The 20,455-nt window shown below is 35.1% G+C and overlaps 1 protein-coding gene across 2 annotated transcripts in view; it reads left to right on the forward strand.

The window, feature by feature from the left end:
• LOC149833687 (UDP-Glycosyltransferase superfamily protein) overlaps window positions 1–20,455 on the forward strand; it is a 50,834-nt gene that overhangs the window by 21,705 nt on the left and 8,674 nt on the right. Inside the window, exons 7-14 of one of the 2 annotated variants that reach the window (XM_090010951.1) lie at window positions 11,679–11,780; window positions 11,963–12,018; window positions 14,754–14,788; window positions 17,395–17,614; window positions 18,206–18,427; window positions 18,502–18,561; window positions 18,675–18,714; window positions 20,193–20,414. In XM_090010951.1, the coding sequence (XP_089867077.1) occupies window positions 11,679–11,780; window positions 11,963–12,018; window positions 14,754–14,788; window positions 17,395–17,614; window positions 18,206–18,427; window positions 18,502–18,561; window positions 18,675–18,714; window positions 20,193–20,414 (957 nt within the window). Of the gene's footprint in view, window positions 1–11,678; window positions 11,781–11,962; window positions 12,019–14,753; window positions 14,789–17,394; window positions 17,615–18,205; window positions 18,428–18,501; window positions 18,562–18,674; window positions 18,715–20,192; window positions 20,415–20,455 lie in introns of those variants that run through there. The other variant, XM_090010952.1, reaches the window with a different exon arrangement.

Genomic DNA, 20,455 nt, shown 5'->3' on the forward strand with positions numbered 1-20,455 from the left:
GACTTGGGAGTTCCAAGATCTTCCTAAGGGTAAGAAAACAATAGGGTGTAGATGGGTATTTAAGGTAAAAACTAAGAGCGATGGATCTCTTGAGAGATATAAGGCTCGATTAGTTGCAAAGGGATATAGTCAAGAATATGTGATTGACTATGAAGAAACTTTTGTCACTGTGACCCGAATGATTACTGTCTGATGTCTCATTACCGTTGCCTCAATCAACAAATGGAACATCTATCAAATGGATGTTAAAAATGCCTTCCTAAATGGTGATTTGAATGAAGAGGTATATATGGATGCTCCACTAGGAATAGAGACTCCCAAAGGGAAAGTGCTTCGCCTTCGAAAAACACTTTATGGTTTAAAACAAGCCTCCAAGGCTTGGTACGATAGATTTAACTCTGTAATGTTAGAAAATGGTTTTTCTTCCTGTTTCACTGACATTGCCTTATTTGTTAGAAAAACCAATGCAGGGATTGTCATTTTGCTCTTATATGTGGATGATATGCTTATAACAGGAAGTGATTCTAAAGGGGTTAAAAGCATAAAATCAATTTTGAAGGATAGGTTTGAAATGTCTGATTTGTGATTTCTAATTTATTTTTTTGGGTATTGAAGTAACATACTCTCATAGAGGGTATTTTTTATCTCAAACTAAGCTTGCCTCTGAGATTATTGATAGGTCAGATATTACAGATGATAAGGTTTGTGAAACTCCTGCTATAGTAAGAGCCAAAATGAAGATTGATGATGGTATTCGTCTCTCCGATCCCACCCCCTACAGACAACTTGTGGGATCTTTGATGTATCTGAGTATTACTAGACTAGATATCTCTCATGCAGTTCATACTGCAAGTCAGTTCCAACATGCGCCAACATCAGTTCACATGAGTGCCATCTTGCGGATTGTGAGATACATAAATGACACACTAAATAAGGGAGTATTCTTATCCTCTTCTTCTGAATTAAAATTAATTGCTTATACTGACTCTGACTGGGGAGGTGACCCAAATAACCGTCACTCCACCACTGTTTTTTGTGTGTTTTTAGGAGACTCGCTGATTTCATGGAGATGTAAGAAGCAACAAAAAGTGTTTCTATCCTCAACAGAAGCTGAATATCGTGCCATGACGACTACTACCATGAAAATTGTAAGGGCCCACCAAGCTATGCTGTGATAACAAGAGTGCAATTTATATTGCCAAAAACCACACATTTCATGAGCGGACCAAACACATCGAGATAGACTGCCACTATGTCCGAGAAGCATATCTGAAAGGAGTCATAGATCTTTCATATGTAACTTCAGAATATCAGCTGGTAGATTTCTTCACCAAATCGTTGTGCTCTTCGTGATTCAACTTCCTTCTTGGCAAACTTTCGGTCATTATGCCCTAAGTTTGAGGGGGGGTGTTAAATTGTAATCCATAAGACAATGTATTTTATATATATAAAAGAAGATACATATACATATATATTTCATATATATTAACATGTATCCATCTACTTATATATATATATAATATTTTTTTCTTGTATTAGCTCTAGGGGTATTTTAGTCATTTTACGCATATTCATGTCATTGAATATGATTGTAATTCTTTTTTTTAATTTTTCTTATTTTTGTAACTTTTTCTTTTTATTTTATCCTTTTTTTTATGTACTATTTCTGTACGGTGTACAGAGGTAAGAAAAAGAGACGCTGGGAGCTCTAATTGAATCAGCCCAACAGCTCTTATGAGTTGCTAAAGCTCATAAATAAGTGCTGTAAGCCCATTGTAAAGGGGGAATTTCAGTAAGGAGTTGTCTCCTTAAGCTTATAAACTCTGTGCATTTATTGCACTTATTTTGTGGTGTAAAGCTTATAAACACTGTGCATTTATTGCATTTCTTTTGTGGTGTAAAGCTTATAAACACTGTGCATTTATTTTGTGTCTTGAGTATTTGAATTATCAAGTTATTTGAAAACTTAATTGTTGCAAGGATTCTTCACACTTACACAGGTGCCTGTGTAAGCTCTACCTGGCTTAGCAGTCAGCCGAGCCTTCCAGCACACATATATATATATATATATATATATATATATAACAAAAGAAACGTTAAACACTTGTTTTACCAAGCTGTTTACAGATTTCCCCTTTTTTTTTGACAATCCGATGACTAAATCCACATGTTTACATATGGTCTCTTCCACACAGATGTACCAAGCCGATTCCTATGTAGTTATGCAACACAGTTCAAAGATTCCAAACAAATATGCACAGAAAATCTTTCTAACAACATGAATACCATGTTATTTAGCAACTATGTTTCTATCATGAAAATAAATTCTGTTTCTTCGTAAAAGCGACTATGCACAGAAAATTTACTCTTATAGAACGGTGAATACTACAAGGAATAAAACCATGGAAGGAGAAATCCGTACAACCCCTGAAAATCTTTCTAACAACATGAATACCATGTTATTTAGCAACTATGTTTCTATCATGAAAATAAATTCTGTTTCTTCGTAAAAGCGACTATGCACAGAAAATTTACTCTTATAGAACGGTGAATACTACAAGGAATAAAACCATGGAAGGAGAAATCCGTACAACCCCTTGATATACACTAGAGTAGGCATGAAACTCCCCTCTTTTACCCTTGGATTCCCGTCAAATCATGCACGGGAACCCATCCATATTCGATTCCTCATCCGAATAAAAAAGTACCCGTACCTTGATTAAGAAGATGAAAATGGATGGTAGAATAGGCTTGGGGCTGAGGCTTTAATGGCTTCCTCCTTCTCTCTCTCTCTTTCTCTTTTTTCTTTTTCTTTCCCTCTTTCTCTTCTTTCTTTTTCCCCTTTTTTTTTTCTTTACTTAAAGGTGAGGGAGGGGGATCACGTTACCCCTTCTCCAGTCCTCTCTCTTGAGAGAGTTTCCAAAAATTCTGGAAACTCCCTTTCTAAGGCTAGTTTTCATTTTTTTTAAAATTTCTCCAAATGTTAGACTTTTCCCTTCTAACTTTCCTAAACTCTTTTAGGTAAGCATAGGGACTCTTTTGGAGAGTCCCACTCAGCCCAACAATTAAATTTCGGAATTGTATTTAATTAAACAATTATTTTTTAATTAATAAAAATTATTTATAACCTTCCAAAAATAACAAAACTTACCCTAGAGGATTTATAACTATAATTAACCTCAAAATAACACTTTAAATTGAATTTAAAGCTAGGAAAGACATTGGACATGGACATGGACATGGACATGGACATGGACATGGACATGGACATGGACATGGACATGGACATGGACATGGGCATGAACCTGGATCCGGATTCAAGATCCAAGATCCAAACCCATACCCATAACGAAAACAGATCCAGATTTGGACCCAAACCAAATTTAAGTAGGACCAAATTAGGACCCAAATCAATAAAAATTCGAATCATAGTCCTTGGATCCAGTCTGATCCAATCCCGTATTCGTTTCGACAAACTGCTAAAATTTTAGAAAAATGCGATTTTCGGGCCAACCGAAACTCGAATTTAGAAAAGTAAAATACTATCGCGCTCATAATTCTGAGACACATCCAACGATATATTACACGAATACCAAATATTGAATTTCGCTCGAAAATAACCCAAATTTTGCTTGAATTTAAAAGTCAAAATTAAAACTCTTTACTACGTTTCGATTGGCTCGCCTCGACCTTGTCGATGAGACTTGGGTCAAACCCAAACTCTAAGACATTGGTCTAAAAATCGAGCCTCAAATGTTTTTTCTACTAGACTTAGCCAAATTTCGAAAATCTCATGAATTGACTAAGGACCAAAAATACGCGATCTTACAAAATGCACACAAGTTTAATTTTCACTTTTTCTTAAACCCGCGGATACTCAAAACGGGCACAAATTTTTGAAGTTCAAGTTAGGTTCCCAGTCGTAGCTTAACACACAATTTGTATTTTATTACTGGGTTGCACACTTGTTTTTCGATTGATATCAGGGATCCTCACCTTTCATCAAAACATTAAAAATCTTCATCTAATGTCGGGACATCAATGAAAATCGTCAACTATTGACGCTACTTTCTTGGTATACCAATAACTATAACTGAGTTAACACTACCACCACACGTAAAGTGGTTGGATATTCATAAAATTGTGGCTGGGAGTGGGAGGTGAACCACCATATCGGGTTCAGGGGCACAATCGCATACAGAGTTTTAGTATCCAAGAAAAAAATTAATTACACTATTTAATCTCTTTTACCATTTCCAAATAAATTTTAAGTTTTTTACGCAAGAACAATTTTGCAAATCCACATGCAAAACAAACAATTTCGGGCCTTGACCCTCACAATTTAAGTGTAATTAAATTTGAAAAATCAATAAAATTTTAAAAATAAATTATGCAATGCATAAATAAAATCAACAGTTGGAATAACACATGCTCCTGGCCTACACGGCCCGCAGTGGTTCAGATCTTACCACCATCACATCTCAAAAGTGATTTATGCAACTTGCAAAATTTCATTGAACATGCAACACAGACAATGTTTCCAAATATGTTTACAATGCACATTCAAAACACAAAATATGAATGCACATTAAGCTAAACACATACGCATATGAATAGATGCTTGCATAACATACCATTCGTGATCAATTCCATGCATAATCAACCAAACATGCATATGATCGCAATCATGTAAACATCAAATTAATTTGAGGTTCATGCGTATGACATGCACAATTGTAAATTGATCCATTTAGGATCAGATTTATGTATCATCTCAAAAGAATACATATTCCAATCAGATTTATGTACATGACCAATTTCATATACTCAAATCAACTATGTAGTAAACTTACCACTACTGGTCCGGTTCATGTACATACTCAGAATAATGTACATGTATCAACCATAACAATAACTATGCAATTCACGTATCAGATTTATGTACATTATCAGATTCATGTATATGAATTGACCACTCAACCCTAAACACATCATAGCTGGTTTGATTATCATGCCAATAACTCGGGCTGATCCATGTACATGATCATAAGCATGTACATGGGTCGGCTAGACCTGAAACATACCCATATTTAGCATGCTGGTTTGATTATCATGCCAATAACTCGGGCTGATCCATGTACATGATCATAATCATGGACATGGGCCGGCCAGACCTGAAAATAACCAAGTACTAGCCTGCTGGCATGAATAAAATCATGTACATAGGTCGGCTAGACCAAAAGCATACATAAACCAGCCTGCTGGCTAATCCATGTATAAAATCATGTACATGGGTCGGCCATACCAAAGGTACACATAAGCTAATCATGTACATGGGTCGGCCATACCAAAGGTACACATGAGCCAGCTTGCTGGCTGATCCACTACATGTTCACAAATATATACATGGGTCTGACAGACCAAAGGTAAACATGAACCAACCTGCTGGCTGATCCATGTACATGTTCACAAACATGTACTTGGGTCGGCCAGACCTGTACTACATGGGCATCATGCTGGCTGATCCATGTACATGATCGAAATCATCTACATGAGTTGGCCAGACCTGTGTACTCACATGGACAACATATTGGCTGATCCTTGTACATGATCAAAATCATGTACATGGGTCGGCCAGACCTGTGTACACAACTATAACATGCTGGTTTGCATATAAGTACAAAACTCGATAAAACTGAAACATAAAAATATATGCATATGCATGAGCATGTATCTTGACAAATCTGAACCAAAATAATATATTTGGATGCATAAACATGTAACTCGGCAGATTTGAATCAAAACAGTATATTCAGATGCATGCTCATATGATCGATAGAACTAATATATATATATATATATATATATATATATATATTATTTTTAGATGTATGATCGACAAATCTGAATCAACAAAATATATATTCAGATGCATGCATATGCAACTCGACAAATCTGAATCGAACATATATTTTCAGATGCATGTATATGAAACTCAAAAAATCTGAATCAAGAATATATTTTCATTTGCATGTATATGCAACTCGGCAAATTTGATTCAAAGAAATAAGTATTTAGATGCATGGTTATGCAACTCGGCTAACCTGAATTAATGAAATAATATTCAGATGCATGGTTATGCAACTCGGCCAATCTGAATCAATGAAATAATATTCAGATACATGCTTAAGAAGCTCAACAAATCTGAAATCAGCAAATACAAGTTCGGATATGTAACCATCGACCAACCTAGAATATATATATATATATATATATATATATATATATATATATATATATATATATATATATATATATATATATATTCAGACTTGCGTGAACATGAGAAAATCGACAATATAAATTTGGATGCATGGTTTAAAAATCGATATGCATACTTTCAGCATAGATGAACACTGGAAATCAACAGATCATGAAAACATTAACTATATATATATCATCAATATATATATATATATATAGCTTTAAAAAAATCAGAAATTTCTTTTTCTCTCTAAATCTATGCCCAAATCGATTTATATATATATTCCCTTCCCATACGAATTGAGAGAGGAATCCGTACCTTGTTTTATAGCGCGAGAAAGATAGAAAAATTGATGGATGTATGAAAAAAATATTTTCCTTTTTCTTCTTCTCCTTTTCTTTCCTCCTCACACGAGTTTTCCTTTTCTCTCTATCTTACTCTTTGTACCACACTTTCTCTCTCTAGAATACAAATTCTAGAGAGAGGGAGAGCCTAGCCCCTTTTTATATTGTTTTAATATTTCTAAATTAGGGGTTGACGTCCCTTCTAAAAGAACCTCTTTGAGAGTAGAGTTCTGCTATGTGTAGAACTCCATACTCTCATCTAGATAGCCTTATGTTTTAGATATTTTATCTTTTTAATTTTTTATATTAATTATTTTAATTAATATTCTAGGAGGATATTCTAGAGGGTGACGCCCCCCTTAGAAGGCTCTATGCGGTAGAGTTCTACCCCAGGTAGAACTCTACCTCATCCATACTTAAATTTATAAGTTATTTTTAAAACTTTAAGTTCAAAGTGGTTTTAAAATTGCCATAGCTGGATTATGGATCTAGATTTGGATCCAAGATTCAAATCTATATTCAAATCCAAAAGGATCCAACCTAGACTAGATCCTAGTCAATATGGATCTTGTACTGAGTTCATATTCATATTAACTTGGATCAAACGAAGCAGATCCAGTCTGATCCAATCCAAAAAAATGTCAAAAATAAGGCCGGTCATTTTTGAAAAACACATTTTTCGGGCCAACGTGTAATATTGTGTGCTTTTTCATGGTTTTTAAATTCGAAAATTTATGAAATTCTAGCTAAGTATTTTATGAGATTGATAAAAATTCATAGAAAATACCTTTAAATGTACGTGACGTCAGCTGGGTCTGGGCGTGGCCTAGGGCCTACTAACAAGACCAAAATGAGAAGTTTGATAATTGTAAAAGGTTTCATTTTTAACCTTTAAATTCAAGCGAAAATCAGGTTAAGTTTAATTGAAATTCGGAGGCAAAAATCAGTTAAGTATACCATTAGATGCGTCTCGTAATTTTGAGAACGTTGGTGCTTCATTTTTCTGAAATCGGGTTACGGTTGGCCCGAAAATCCTGTTTTTAAAAATTGACTCGCCTCTATTTTTACCTTTTTTCTAGAGTAGATTGGACTGAATCTGATCCGTTTGATCCAAGTTGATATGGATTTGGACCTAGTCTAGGACTCATATTAACTAGGATATGGTCCATGTTGCATCCATATGGATCTTGGATATGGATTTGGATCTAGATTGGGATCTGAAATCCAAAGATGACCAATTTGAAACTTTAAAATCAAATTAAAGGTTAAATTGAGTAGAATTATACTACAGGAGGACTTCCAGAGGAGGGCGACACCCTTTGGAATATTCTTAGAATAAATTATATGTTGTATGTAGGCAGCTGGTAAATAAATTTGTTATTCTTTTCTGTAGTTATCAGATCTGCCGAACAGTGAGCATGTGCTGTTTTGGATCAGATCTACCGAACAATCACGTGTTGTTCTCGTCAGATCTGCCGATTCTCATAAATTGGCAGATCTGGACAGGTCTGCCAGTTTCTTAAACATGACAGATCTGGTTCAGATCTGCCATGTTTGCGATGGTCGTCAAATGTTTCTTTTATCATGTTCTTGAATGAAGTTATGAACCAGATTTCAATGTGCATAATTTTGCACGTGAACCAGATTTCAATGTGCGCAGTTTTGCACATGAACCAACTTACATGTTTTGCTATGTTCAGGGTCTTATGCGTATACCAGATTTTATAAAGAGTGGTGTGATCAGGTTTACACGTGGACCAAAATGTAGTTGTCATGTGTTGTGCAACTTGAACAGTTTCACAGTGTTCAGGCTCACATTCGTGTTGGCTGAAGGATTATGCATCCAACTTCATATTTTGATTGATTACGTATGCTCATGCAATTGAATATCATGTTAGCATAAATGTGCATATCATATGCATGTAATTTCTGAAGTTATTTTGATGTTTGCATAAATATGATCATATGCTTGTTTGGATGTTATGCATGAGATGGATCATGATAATGTGTGTTGCAAGCATCTGTTTGCATGTGTATGCAGTTTGCTTTATGTGCATTTATGTTGTGTGGTTGAATGTGCATTGTGGACATGTGTTAAAACAAGTTGTGTTGCATGTTCACTAAAATTTTGCATGAGATGCATAAATCACTTTGAGGTGCTTTTGTGGTCAGATAGGAGCCGTGTGGGTCAGGAGCAGCCAATGTTGTTGATTTTAATTTGTGCATTGCACAATTTATTTATGAAAATTATTGGTTTTTTCAAAGTTAATTGCACTGTTAAATTATGCGGGTTGGGCCTGAAATGTGGTTTTGCATGTTGATTTGCAAAACGGTTCTTTTGTAAAGAACTTGAATTTGTTTAAAAAGGTAAAAAAGGCCAAACAATGTAATTAATCTCTTCCTTGATGTCCCTTCCATATTGTAGGAATCTTGGATGACGGTTTTGAAAAAACTGTGAAGATACTAAAACTCTGTGTGATTGTGCTCCTAAACCTGATATGATGGTTTATCTTTCGGCCACGGTTTTAAGAAGATTCAACCACTTTGCCTCGAGGTAGTGTTGTTGACTTAGCTGTAGTTATTGATATACCAAGAAAGTCAGTGGATGTTGATTTTCCTGATGTCCTAGCATTAAATGTTGATTTCTAATATTCCGATGAATGGTGCTGATTCCTGATATCGGTTGAGGAACAAATATGAAACTCAGTAATAAAATACAAATTGTGTGTTAAGTTACAACTGAGAACCTAATTTAGGCTTCGAAAAATTGTGCCCGATTTGACTATCCACGGGTTTAAAGAAAAGTGAAAACTAAAATTGTGTACATTTAATAGACATGTATACAAAAACAACTCTGATAAATAACTTAATAAGTTATTTTTGCATGTGCATTAAATCATGCATCCTTACTGTTCTGCATTAGTTCATGCATTCATGCTTATACTGTTTCGCATGATATTTGTTGTTGCATGATACTTGTTTAAATGCTTGAATGGTAAGTTGATTATAAAAATTGTTGTTATATTTGATTATGCTATTTTCTTTTTGTTTGGATTTTTAGACGAATTCGTACAAAGGACTTTGGTTCTTACCCGTCTTTCAAAACTATTTTACAGGATCGGGTGCACAATGATGGGATGACCTGCTATATGGAGACTACGAGCTTTGCGTGACATGTTCTGGGTTCCTGACAACGTGACTCTTTATGACAGACTATTTTATTATTTCAACTTATTTTGACATTTATTCAGTGACTAATAAAATTGATTATTTCTTTCATTGATTCAATGCACTATCTGGTTTGATATACATTAAATCTCTGAGACCCCAAATCTTTGGGTTTTGTTTCCGCAATTGTTTAAAAAAAATTCACTTTTTACGAAGATAAGTTGGGGTCGTTACACAACCATAATCCGATTTCGGAAAAACAGGTCGCCAATGCGATCTACATTCCGAGGTGGATCTAACAGTGGTCATACCTGAATTTCGCTTCTGAATTTTGCCTGATTTAACCTAAATTTTGCTCGAATTATAGATTAAAAACTAATTTTTTTTAAAATTATTCTTAGCTAAATTAGGTGTTTTTAGTAGGATCTGGGCCACTCCCAGACCTAGCTGACGTCAGCTATATTTTAATATATATTTTCATGATTTTATCAATTTAATATAATATATAATTTTAAAAATTATATTTTTGCCTTTTAAAAATCCTGAAAGAATACGAGATATTACATTTATAGAAAGCGCGAAGCAAAGTATCAATTTGAAAGCAAAATAGGAATAAAAAATGATTCAATATGGTAATTGAATAGAAATCGAACACGAAGCAAATAAAAACTAAAATAAAATTGATTATTCTTCTATTTCATGATTTTTCAGTAAGAGTTAAGTTTTTGTTAAAATATAACGATGGTTGTTACCAATTTAGAGAAAGTACATGGGAAGTGAGTGAAAGTGTGAGAGGAAATACTTGAAAAACATGAAAAAACGTGAGAAAATCATATAAGAAGTATAAACCATATGTGTGGGAAGCATTGGGGTAATTGAGATTCCCATGAAGTTTTGAAAGCGAGGAGTATCGTGCTTCCAAAGCGAGCTTCCAGGAAGCGCGCTTCCCACCTACCTAAGAAGCTTCCGATAACTCTGGTACAAACGCCTCTGGATCTCCATAGTACAAGAGTTTTTTTTTTATCCAATCAAACCTCATAGATGGATTCATCATGTCCAAAATAGTGGGGTGGGCTTTTGAATCATGTTTTTTGACCAAAAAGCATGATTTTATGACCTGGGAAAGTGTTGCACATTGTAGGCCATTGATTTTTGAAGCCTTATGGAAACCTGCCTACATGTACTAAAGATTTAAGAGCAGATTCTCACTAAGAAAAACATGTAGATCACATCTGTAGGGTTAGTTTCATAAAAAACAATAAAAAAATGAAAAAAAGGCATTTGTACCTGCGAATGATAGTAGCAAATATGGTCCCTATATGTATGTATGTATGCATCTTTGTATGTAAACTGCATATATTTTCATGTAACTTCATGCGTAAAGGCATCTCCAGGTTGTTGCCCATTGAAGGTCACCAGAAAATCTTTGTTAAAATGTAACATAAATGTAAAGGATGACAAACCCTTGCAAGCGACACTCTTTAACAATTGGATGGAACCAGTATAGTGCACTAGCACCTTAAAAACTCTTCCAAGATACATGATTACACATCTGCAGAGTATATAGCCTCATATTACTTTATCCATTCTGTGCACCTGTAGTTTAGTTTCTCCCATTTCCATTATGGTGTTGGTCAGACCCTACTTGAGGGTGAAGCTTAGATTCAAGATATGGTTTGGACATATGCTTTACACTGGAGAGTAAGTGCATAGTAGCTGCACTTGAAACATATCAATGTGAAAGTGTACATGCTTGTCATCCCATTTCTGTAAAAAGGCTTCTTGGATTTATCTTTTAACTGCTTGATTTTATATTTCAAAGATAATGTGTACCCATTTCTTGTTTGCTTGGAAGGCAATGTCTGAGGTTGAGTGACCACAGCTATTTCATATATGAACAGGTCTGTTGGAAAGATGTAACCCATTGGATGTGGCCACTTTTTATGGAAGGCTGGGGCTTCTGGAGGAGTCGCTACTTGAACCTTAGCCCTTGTCCTTTAACGGTTGGTGTGACCATCTAGTCACATTAAAATCCTTTTAAGTGAAGCTGAATGTCATTTCCCTAATATTTCATGTCACATGTTATAGTATATAACTATATATCCTGTATTCAAGTGAAGTTTGTCATAGTTACTGGAAAAAGTTCATCCTGGGTTGTTTAGCAAGTCATTGGAATGAAATGCAGGACCCGGTTACTAGCCTTCCGATGTTGCATGATTGGCCGCAGTCTCCATTACTGCTGTAAGATTTCCTGTTAATTTTTTTCTTCTCTTGAATGCATTTCTTTGATTATGCATGATCTGTATTAAAGAGTATAAAACTGCAATTATTCTTACAAACTCACCTCCGCTGAATGAAATTTTTTGATAGGCATGTTGCTGAATGAAATATGAATCAGCTTTCAGTTGACCATTTTCACTTCTTAGCTTTATTAATAACTGTTCCATTCTTGATATAGAACTTTTGGCATTGTTCCACTCCTTGTAAAGCTATGTCACATGGGTGCGGGTGTGGGTGCGGGGATGCGGCACTTTCAAAAACCTTGGGTGTGGGTGCGGGTGCGGCAAAAATAAATAAATAAATAAATAAAATATATATATATATATATATATATATATATATATATATATATATATATATATATATATATATATATATATATATATATATATATATATATATATATATATATATAAAAGGGGGGTCCAGGGGTTCTTCTCATTAAATTCTTGTGATAAAATAAACATGATTTTTGTGACAAGCAAAAATGGGTCTTTTCATGGTTTTTCCTTAACCAACCATTTCTTTTTTATTCCTAAGAGTGTTAAGTTTGTGAAATTTCATATGGCTCGGTCCGAGTTCCAATTAAGTTAGTATTTTTCAATGCAAAAATGATAAAAAATATTATTTTAGCAGGTATGGTTTGGATCTGATTTATCTTTTATGTAACCTTATAAGGTTCGGGTATGGTTTCTCTTATGATGAGTTCAATTAGACTCTAGTCCAGGATCCTGGTATGGTTTCTTATGATGGATTCCATTAGACTCAAGTCCATAACCCGGTACCATTATCTCATATAGGGTTTGAGTTTGATTTCACTTAAATCCGAACCAAACCCAACCCAACCCGTGGACACCATGAAATTGAAAGTGGGCCTAACCACGAGCGATAATGTGGCGGGGCCAGCGCTTCGCACTCATAAGAGTAGTGATAATAATCTCTCTCTCTCTCTCTCTCTCTGACACGATGATCGAGGTGGAGAGCTGGAGAGGTGAATGTGAAGTCTGTACAACTCATTTAATTCATGCCTGACAGAGCGCAGCATTGAACCAGTAGTCATTTAATTCATGCCTGATAGAGCGCAGTATTGAACCAGTCTGGGTCACCTTTCATTCATTGCTCTCTCTGTCGCCTTTGTTTTCGTGCTGCTTGTGGTCTTTTTGCCTCCTGAGGAAGAAAGAGCAGCAATTGGGGTTTTTGAATCCTACGGAATACTTTTGAGTATTTTATAGCTAAAGGAGTCTATCACACAACACTCTTTTGGCTCTCCTTCGAGAGAGAGAGAGAGAGAGAGAGAGAGAGAGAGAGAGAGAGAGAGAGAGAGAGAGAGAGAGAGAGAGAGAGAGAGAGAGAGAGAGAGAGAGAGAGAGAGCTCCATGTTGTGAAAAGCAAGGGTTGAAAAAGGGTCTGTGGACGGCTGAAGAAGACGAGATCTTGGTCGATTACACCAATAAGAATGGCCATGTCTGCTGGCGCTCCCTTCCTAAACTTGTTGGTACTCTTTAATTTCCTACTTGTTCATTCTTTTTTCTTCTCCATCTTTGTTTTCTCTATTATTTTTTTCTCTTTTGCTTCTCCTTGGTTTTAGTCCGTTTCATGGGTTTCTTTTTTTTTTAAAGGATCTCTTGTCAATGAAAATGTTGTACTTTGTTTAGTGTCACCCATGGTATTTCTTGAGTAAAAAGAAGAAATATATGAAGGGGGCTTTAAAACCCCAAACAAGCAGTACACAGTGAATTATGTATGGGTTGTAAAACATCACTTTCACAAACACCGAACACTATAGAGTGGGATTTCTATATCGGTTTTCATTGTAGAGATTTGCAAGCATCCAAAAGGTTTTTTTTTAAATTCTGCAGCCCATTTCATAGGGCAATTTAAAAAAAAAAATCCAAAAAATGGACCAAAATGACCCTGGGTGCGTTGACCGCACCGAGGGTCGGGTTGACCGCACCAGCACCCGCGTCGCGTTGACGCAGGTGCGGCACCTGTCTGGCCGAATCCCTGTGACATAGCTGTAAAGATGATTACAATGTCAATAATATCTTTGGTGTGACCTGTTTCTTTTAGATTGCAGAAAATTGTTTAGATATGTTTGTTATGCATTAAAATGTTTTTGAAATGGTCAACTGTGACTTGCATTTGTTCTGAGATCCATGCTTGCTTGCTACCTTGCTTCCATCTTCAAAAAGTCTTGAACAGAGAGGTTGAGATGCTATCTCATTTGTAGATGACATGCTACTGAGTACTTTTATCAGATAATGTCAATTTTGATTAGAATGATTAGATGACAGTAAAACTACTTGTATCATCTGCTATAACCACGGATATGGTATCATTCCACCTCAAATGTATGTGGCAGAAGTACAAGGTATAGCTCCCAGTGTGCCAAGTAGTCAACCTACTGAAGCATCATATGTTGGACTTGTCCAATGTTTATACTCTTTAATCTACCCATCTGGTCAAATTCAGCAAATCTCTCTTCTGATCTATTGTTTTGGTGCACCAGCTATGCATTTGTGCTGCATTCAGCGATTTTTGTTAAATATCAACAATAAAATGTCAGAAGCTATCAAGATTTTTTCTTTCTTGAGCTCCATGCAACCTTCTTCACAGCACATACAAGTTTTCTTAGTAAAATTTCAAAACAAACACGTCTCCAAATTTTGACCAATTGCATGCTTACCATGTAACAGATATGGATTTAGCAAGGAAATTGTGGAGTGCCCAGGTAATATATTTTAATTTTTGCTGCACAGAAGAACTGAATTTTGCTCTGTCATAGAATATTCAGGATTTTTGGTTGCATATTCTGCTCAATACTGATTTTTGTTCTTATATTTTTCTTGGGACATCAGCGCAAGACGCTCCTTAAAAATTCTGTTCTACATAAAATGAAGTAATCAATAAATTTGTACAATGTACATTCACCATCAATATCATACCATGAACAACCAATCTTAACTCAAATTTCATTCTCAAACAATTTTTTTAGTTTGAGCAGCTTTTTCAAACTCTTATGGAAATATAAAAATCTGCACTCATATATATTTCCAGATTTCAGTGATTAGTCAAATAAAGGATTTCAGGCAATGGAAAGATCTTCTAATGATTTGTACAAGAAATCATCCATGAAGTCTAAATTTGGTAAGCTAGGACATACTTCAACAGCTATAGATATGAGTCTGATCACCTGCATCTCTGCCTTGATTAATCATGGGGGACACAATTATTTGGCTTGATTTTCACTATAACCATTCTAGATGTAGTCTTGTTTTGTGCATCTGAATCCTTTTTTGTCTTTTCAATTTTTAGGATGTTGTTTCTTCTTGACTTATAAATTACATAATTATTGTTTGAGTGCTTGTTTTCTTTAGAACCCCAAAATTTTTCCTTGAAAGTAAAGCTTCCTCTTTTTAAAAGGACAGCCATCTTATGATTGGTTTAATGATGAAATTTTCAATTTGATAAAGATCTGTGTATAAGCCAACTGACTAACCTGGGCAAGAAAGCACAGCATTTTTAGGTCATGTTTGCTTTGGTCACAGGTGGTGGTGAACAATCACAGTTGAGAAAGTAGAAGCTATGATTGTTGGTCACAAGGTCAACCTTGTGACCAACTTTCACAAGATTCAAGGCAAAAACAATCACAGCTGGCAGTCACAATCACAACTTGTACTTTTCTCATGTTTCACTAACCTTGAAAAATTGTTGTGAATGTGATTTACAATTGCAGGTTCTTGAGAATATCCAAGAGTCAGAGCATTGCAAACATGCCCTTAATCTCACCAATTAACAGATGATGTTTCTTAATAATCGTCAGTTTCAACCTTTGTTTTCAAAAGAAGTTAAACCCTCAAATAACTTGTCTTTTTATAAAAATTGGATCATTGTGATCTTATCTTTCTTTAGAGATGTGGTATTCTTCTCCATAAACTGCAGTCTTTTCTTTTCTAAAACAAGATCATAAGAAACTTCCATGCTTTTTTTAGGAACCACATATTTTCAAGATGTTCACTTTCTTCCAGCACGGCTAAAATCATAAACATCATTTTCATGCACCTTATTTTGTTGCTTTTGGCTTGCATCAGCATGTTTGTCACCTTTATCCGGTAACTAGGTTTACAACGGATAAACAATCCTTGTCTTTTAATATACATATGTTCCTGATAGAAAAGTAAATTTCCGATTGCCCTTGTTGATTTAAAGGATTGCATGATATGTTCAGCATGACCACAAATATGAAAAGTATAATTCAAGCTTCTACATGATTCCAAAACTTGAGCTTAACATCACTATTTGCATTTTATCAAACAAACCATAACCATCATGCCAAACAATCAATAAATTGCAAACATGAATAATGATCTACATTTGACAATGAGAAAGTAAATTGGAAGCTCAAAACCAATTATTGTCCAAAATGGCATGCAAGGCCACACTACACTACACTATATGTATGTATATATATATATCTGTGTTTGTGAAATTATAAATATATAAATACACATATAAATATAAATGTGAATGTAAATGGGTTTGTCTAACTTTAAACTAGTTATATTATTGTTAGCAGCATCTAATTGGTTGAAATGCCAAAACACCTTTAAAAGCAATAGCATTGTTGAAAGTACCTAATTACTTTTTGGGTCAAAAATCTGCTTTCACTTTCAAATTCAAATTACTAAAATACAGCTTGTTACTTTTAAAAAATGTTTTTGTTTGGGTTTTCCTCCAAATTAAAAGACTAATTCTACCTCTAAAAAGTAACTATGTTTTTGAAATTCAATCAGTTGAATGTTGCTATTATTAATATAACTAGTTTAAATCTAGATAAACCTTGTATGCTTTCTCCTGACTTTTTAGAAGTTCAGCACATAGATGCCACACCCTTTAGTGAGGATTTCACCCGAGTAGAGAAGCTAGGTTAAGGCCGTTTTGTTTAACGAAAAGTTTTCTATACATGTATACGTGTGTATATAGGTATGCATATATGTATGAATATCTTTGTGCATTAATGAGAAGGAGCTCAGACCAAGATAAGCTTTAGGCTGTTTGAGCTTGAGGATTCACTACTTTCTCTCAGTAATGGAGAACTATCACCTGCTCAACTCACAGTCCAGTTTTCCAGGTAAATAAGCTTGTAAAATGGCAAAGTTGAAGTATTTGAGATTTTGCATTTCCTACATGTAGATTGAAGAAATTGTGCATTGTACTACAGATCCTAGCAATCATATGCAACTATTGTGTCTGTTTCTAAATTTAACTGTAAAATCAATTTTCTTCAATTGTTAATTGTTTATGGCAACTCTTATGTTTCTTCCATATGCATGGCAGCTTATTGGCCATCAGGTGTTCATGTTTGTGGATTTTGGTTCCCTCCATTGAAGTGGGAATTTTCATGTATGAACTGTAGAGAAAGTGCAGCCGGATTTCCTTCAGAAGTATCAGCTATGGACCTTAATTTATGCATGAATCATGGTGCCCTGCAAGATTTTCTTGAGAAAAAATCAGGAACCTGCTCACCGATATTTATAGGTTTGAGCTCAATAGGAAGGTAATTCCTTGAAGTTTGTTGATGATGATGTTGTTGTTGATGGTGATGATAACTCTCTTCTAATCCCAACATTTTCTGGTCATTAAAGGTGAACTAGGGGCATACTGGACTTTTTTGGGGAATTGGAATCCTTAGCATGCTTGTTTATTTGATATGATACTGTTTGGTGTCTGATGAAGGTTTTGAATGCCTCACGTGGATGTAGACAAACTTTTATGGTTCCAAGTATGATATCTTTTTGTTAATACTAAGGTTTGGTTTTTATTTCTCTAATTTCAGGTAAGTTCAAATTTTCTTTACAATGTTTTTTGGTTATGATTTGATCTAATGCATTTATACAAGTTACTGTTCTTGTTGATAAAAGACTTGTACTTTCTGGCTCTGCATTCTGTGCATGACTGCCTTGTTCTTGATATTATTCCCTGTTATTTTAATGTAAATGCATAACTGATACCAGTTTTATCATTATCGTGTTGGTACATCTTATCTATTTATTTTTTGTAATTATTGTAGTTCACTGTTTTGTTGTAACATGAGCATTTTCATTTATTTCCTCCCACTGTTGTAATTCTTATGAAGTTTCATGTGCAGAATGGGTTTTATGGGAAATCCTGGAGCATTTCTTTCTGTACTTAAAGTTGTTCTGGAGAATACAAACCATCGGGCCATCCTTTTCTCTGCTGGTTATGAACCACTAGATAACATCATCCAAAATGTTCATTGCGAATCATCAAACTGTAATGCAAATCAGAAATCAAGTCTCGTTGAAGATGGAATTCTTCTTTTTGATGATAAACTCTTTTGCTTTTCTGGGTCAGTGGTCATCTTATTATCAATATTCAGTTGATTGGCTTTTCTTACTTGTTGCTTCCTTTTTGCTTTGTCAGTTCTATACCGTATAAATGGATCTTCTCAAGGTGCTCCATTGCAATACATCACGGTGGCAGGTGAGCCTATTCATTATTTAGTAGTACATTTTATCTGATTTTGGATGGTGATACTGCTATTTCCACATTTCTAAAATTATCTTGGTGCATTTCCATGGTTTTGTTGCATAAAGTGGATCAACAGCTGCAGCACTATCAGCAGGGATACCTCAGGTTGATAATAGTTTTTTGCTTACTTCTTTTACTTTTTGTTTTCTAAATCTGCATATGCCTTTTGTTCAGGTGTGTGTGTGTGTGCATGCATGCATCCGTGTGTGTGAGTGTGTGTGAATGAGCCCGTGCATGCGTCTGCTGTAGAGGTTAGTGAGTTTATCAAGATGTGCTTATTGAAAGTCAAATACAAAGCTTGTTCTATATTAATTGTCATTCACGGTAATTGATTCTAGAATGTAAGTAAAAGACACATTAACCTGTACAAGTGGGATAGAGTGGCTGCACCTGATTATATGAATGGAAATGTCGTGAGTTTGACATCATTTTGCTTCACTTGTAAAATAATAAATGGTAGACAGAGCTGGGGGTAGCCCTACCACGACAAGTTTAGTAACCCAGATTCTCCCCATGTAACATCCCTTGGTCAGGTTCTCCATTATGAAGGGAGGTAATCAGAAAAGTACTAGATGTCAGTTGAGTGTGATATTTTATAATTTGTTCTTAATAAAATTACCAAATGTCTTTTGTCATTTTGATTAATGTTACTTGATGCATATGTAATGAAACAAGCGGAAAACAAAAATACAATGTGCACAAGCACAAATACAAGTCCACTAAGGAACAATACAAAGGCACTGAGGCACTACACAAGCACAAAGTGCATACAAGGGATTCAAAAAGCCAAAAGAGAAACACAAAGAGTTTACAAATATAATTATTTTTTGAAAGGCAAGCTGGGGTTAGGCAGACCCCCACCTGTTATTATTAAATCGTACCACTGGGGTTTTGAACCTGCAATGTTCCACCACAGGAAGATGTGCACTGACGACTCCCACCAACTACGCAGAGCCAACTGGGCCTTGGTTTAAAAATATAAATCTTATTAGACAACAAATGCTTAGGAAAAGCATAATACAAAGGATGGGGAAAACCCCTTATATATACAGCCAACTGGGCCTTGGGAAGCTCCCAAGAGTCATTGGGAGCTCCCAACGACTCTATGGTCAAAAGACCATAAAGCCCTTACACAAAATAAAAAAGACAAAAAATAAATAACAAAAAATAAATACAGTAAAAAGACTGCTGTCCTTAGTGGAAATCCCTATTACATGAGTGAAAGGACCAAAATTCCCTTGAGGGGCAATACATATTACATTAACAGATATATATATATATCTATATATCTATCTATCTATATAAATGAAACTGTATATGTATACATTTTAACAGCATAAATATATCATCATCAACATCATGAATATTGTTATGAGTTTTGCTAAAGAATTTCTTTGAGAAAATGAGAAATTGGTTTTTCTCAACCGTCTTACTTCCATCAGGCTTACAACCTAGTCTCTTGGAAGCTCTAGTTCATTTTAGAGCTGTTGAAGTCGTTGATGGTCGTGCTTGTGCATGTGCATGTGCATGTGCATATGCATATGTGGATCACTAATACTACTTATTTGAGATTGGAATTGCAGATTTTGTGCCCCTTCATCCTAGATCAATTTTACTGGGCAGAGAGAATGTCCTGGCTTGGAGTTGCACCACAGCCATTGTCAAGGAGCTATTTAATCCCAGATGAAGATGATGACATCAACATCAGGCAAGCTGCAAATGCTTTGTCTCAAGCTATAAAGTCAGCTTTATCTGATGAAATAAAAACTCGTGCATCAGAAGTTGCTGAGAGAATATCTGAGGAGGTATAAAGAGGAATAAATTTCATCCAGTTCTTGTGTTTCTG

The sequence above is a fragment of the Nuphar pumila genome, chromosome 6 (genome assembly GCF_984573655.1).
Source record: "Nuphar pumila chromosome 6, dmNupPumi1.hap1.1, whole genome shotgun sequence".
In the NCBI taxonomy this organism is placed as follows: Eukaryota; Viridiplantae; Streptophyta; class Magnoliopsida; order Nymphaeales; family Nymphaeaceae; genus Nuphar; species Nuphar pumila.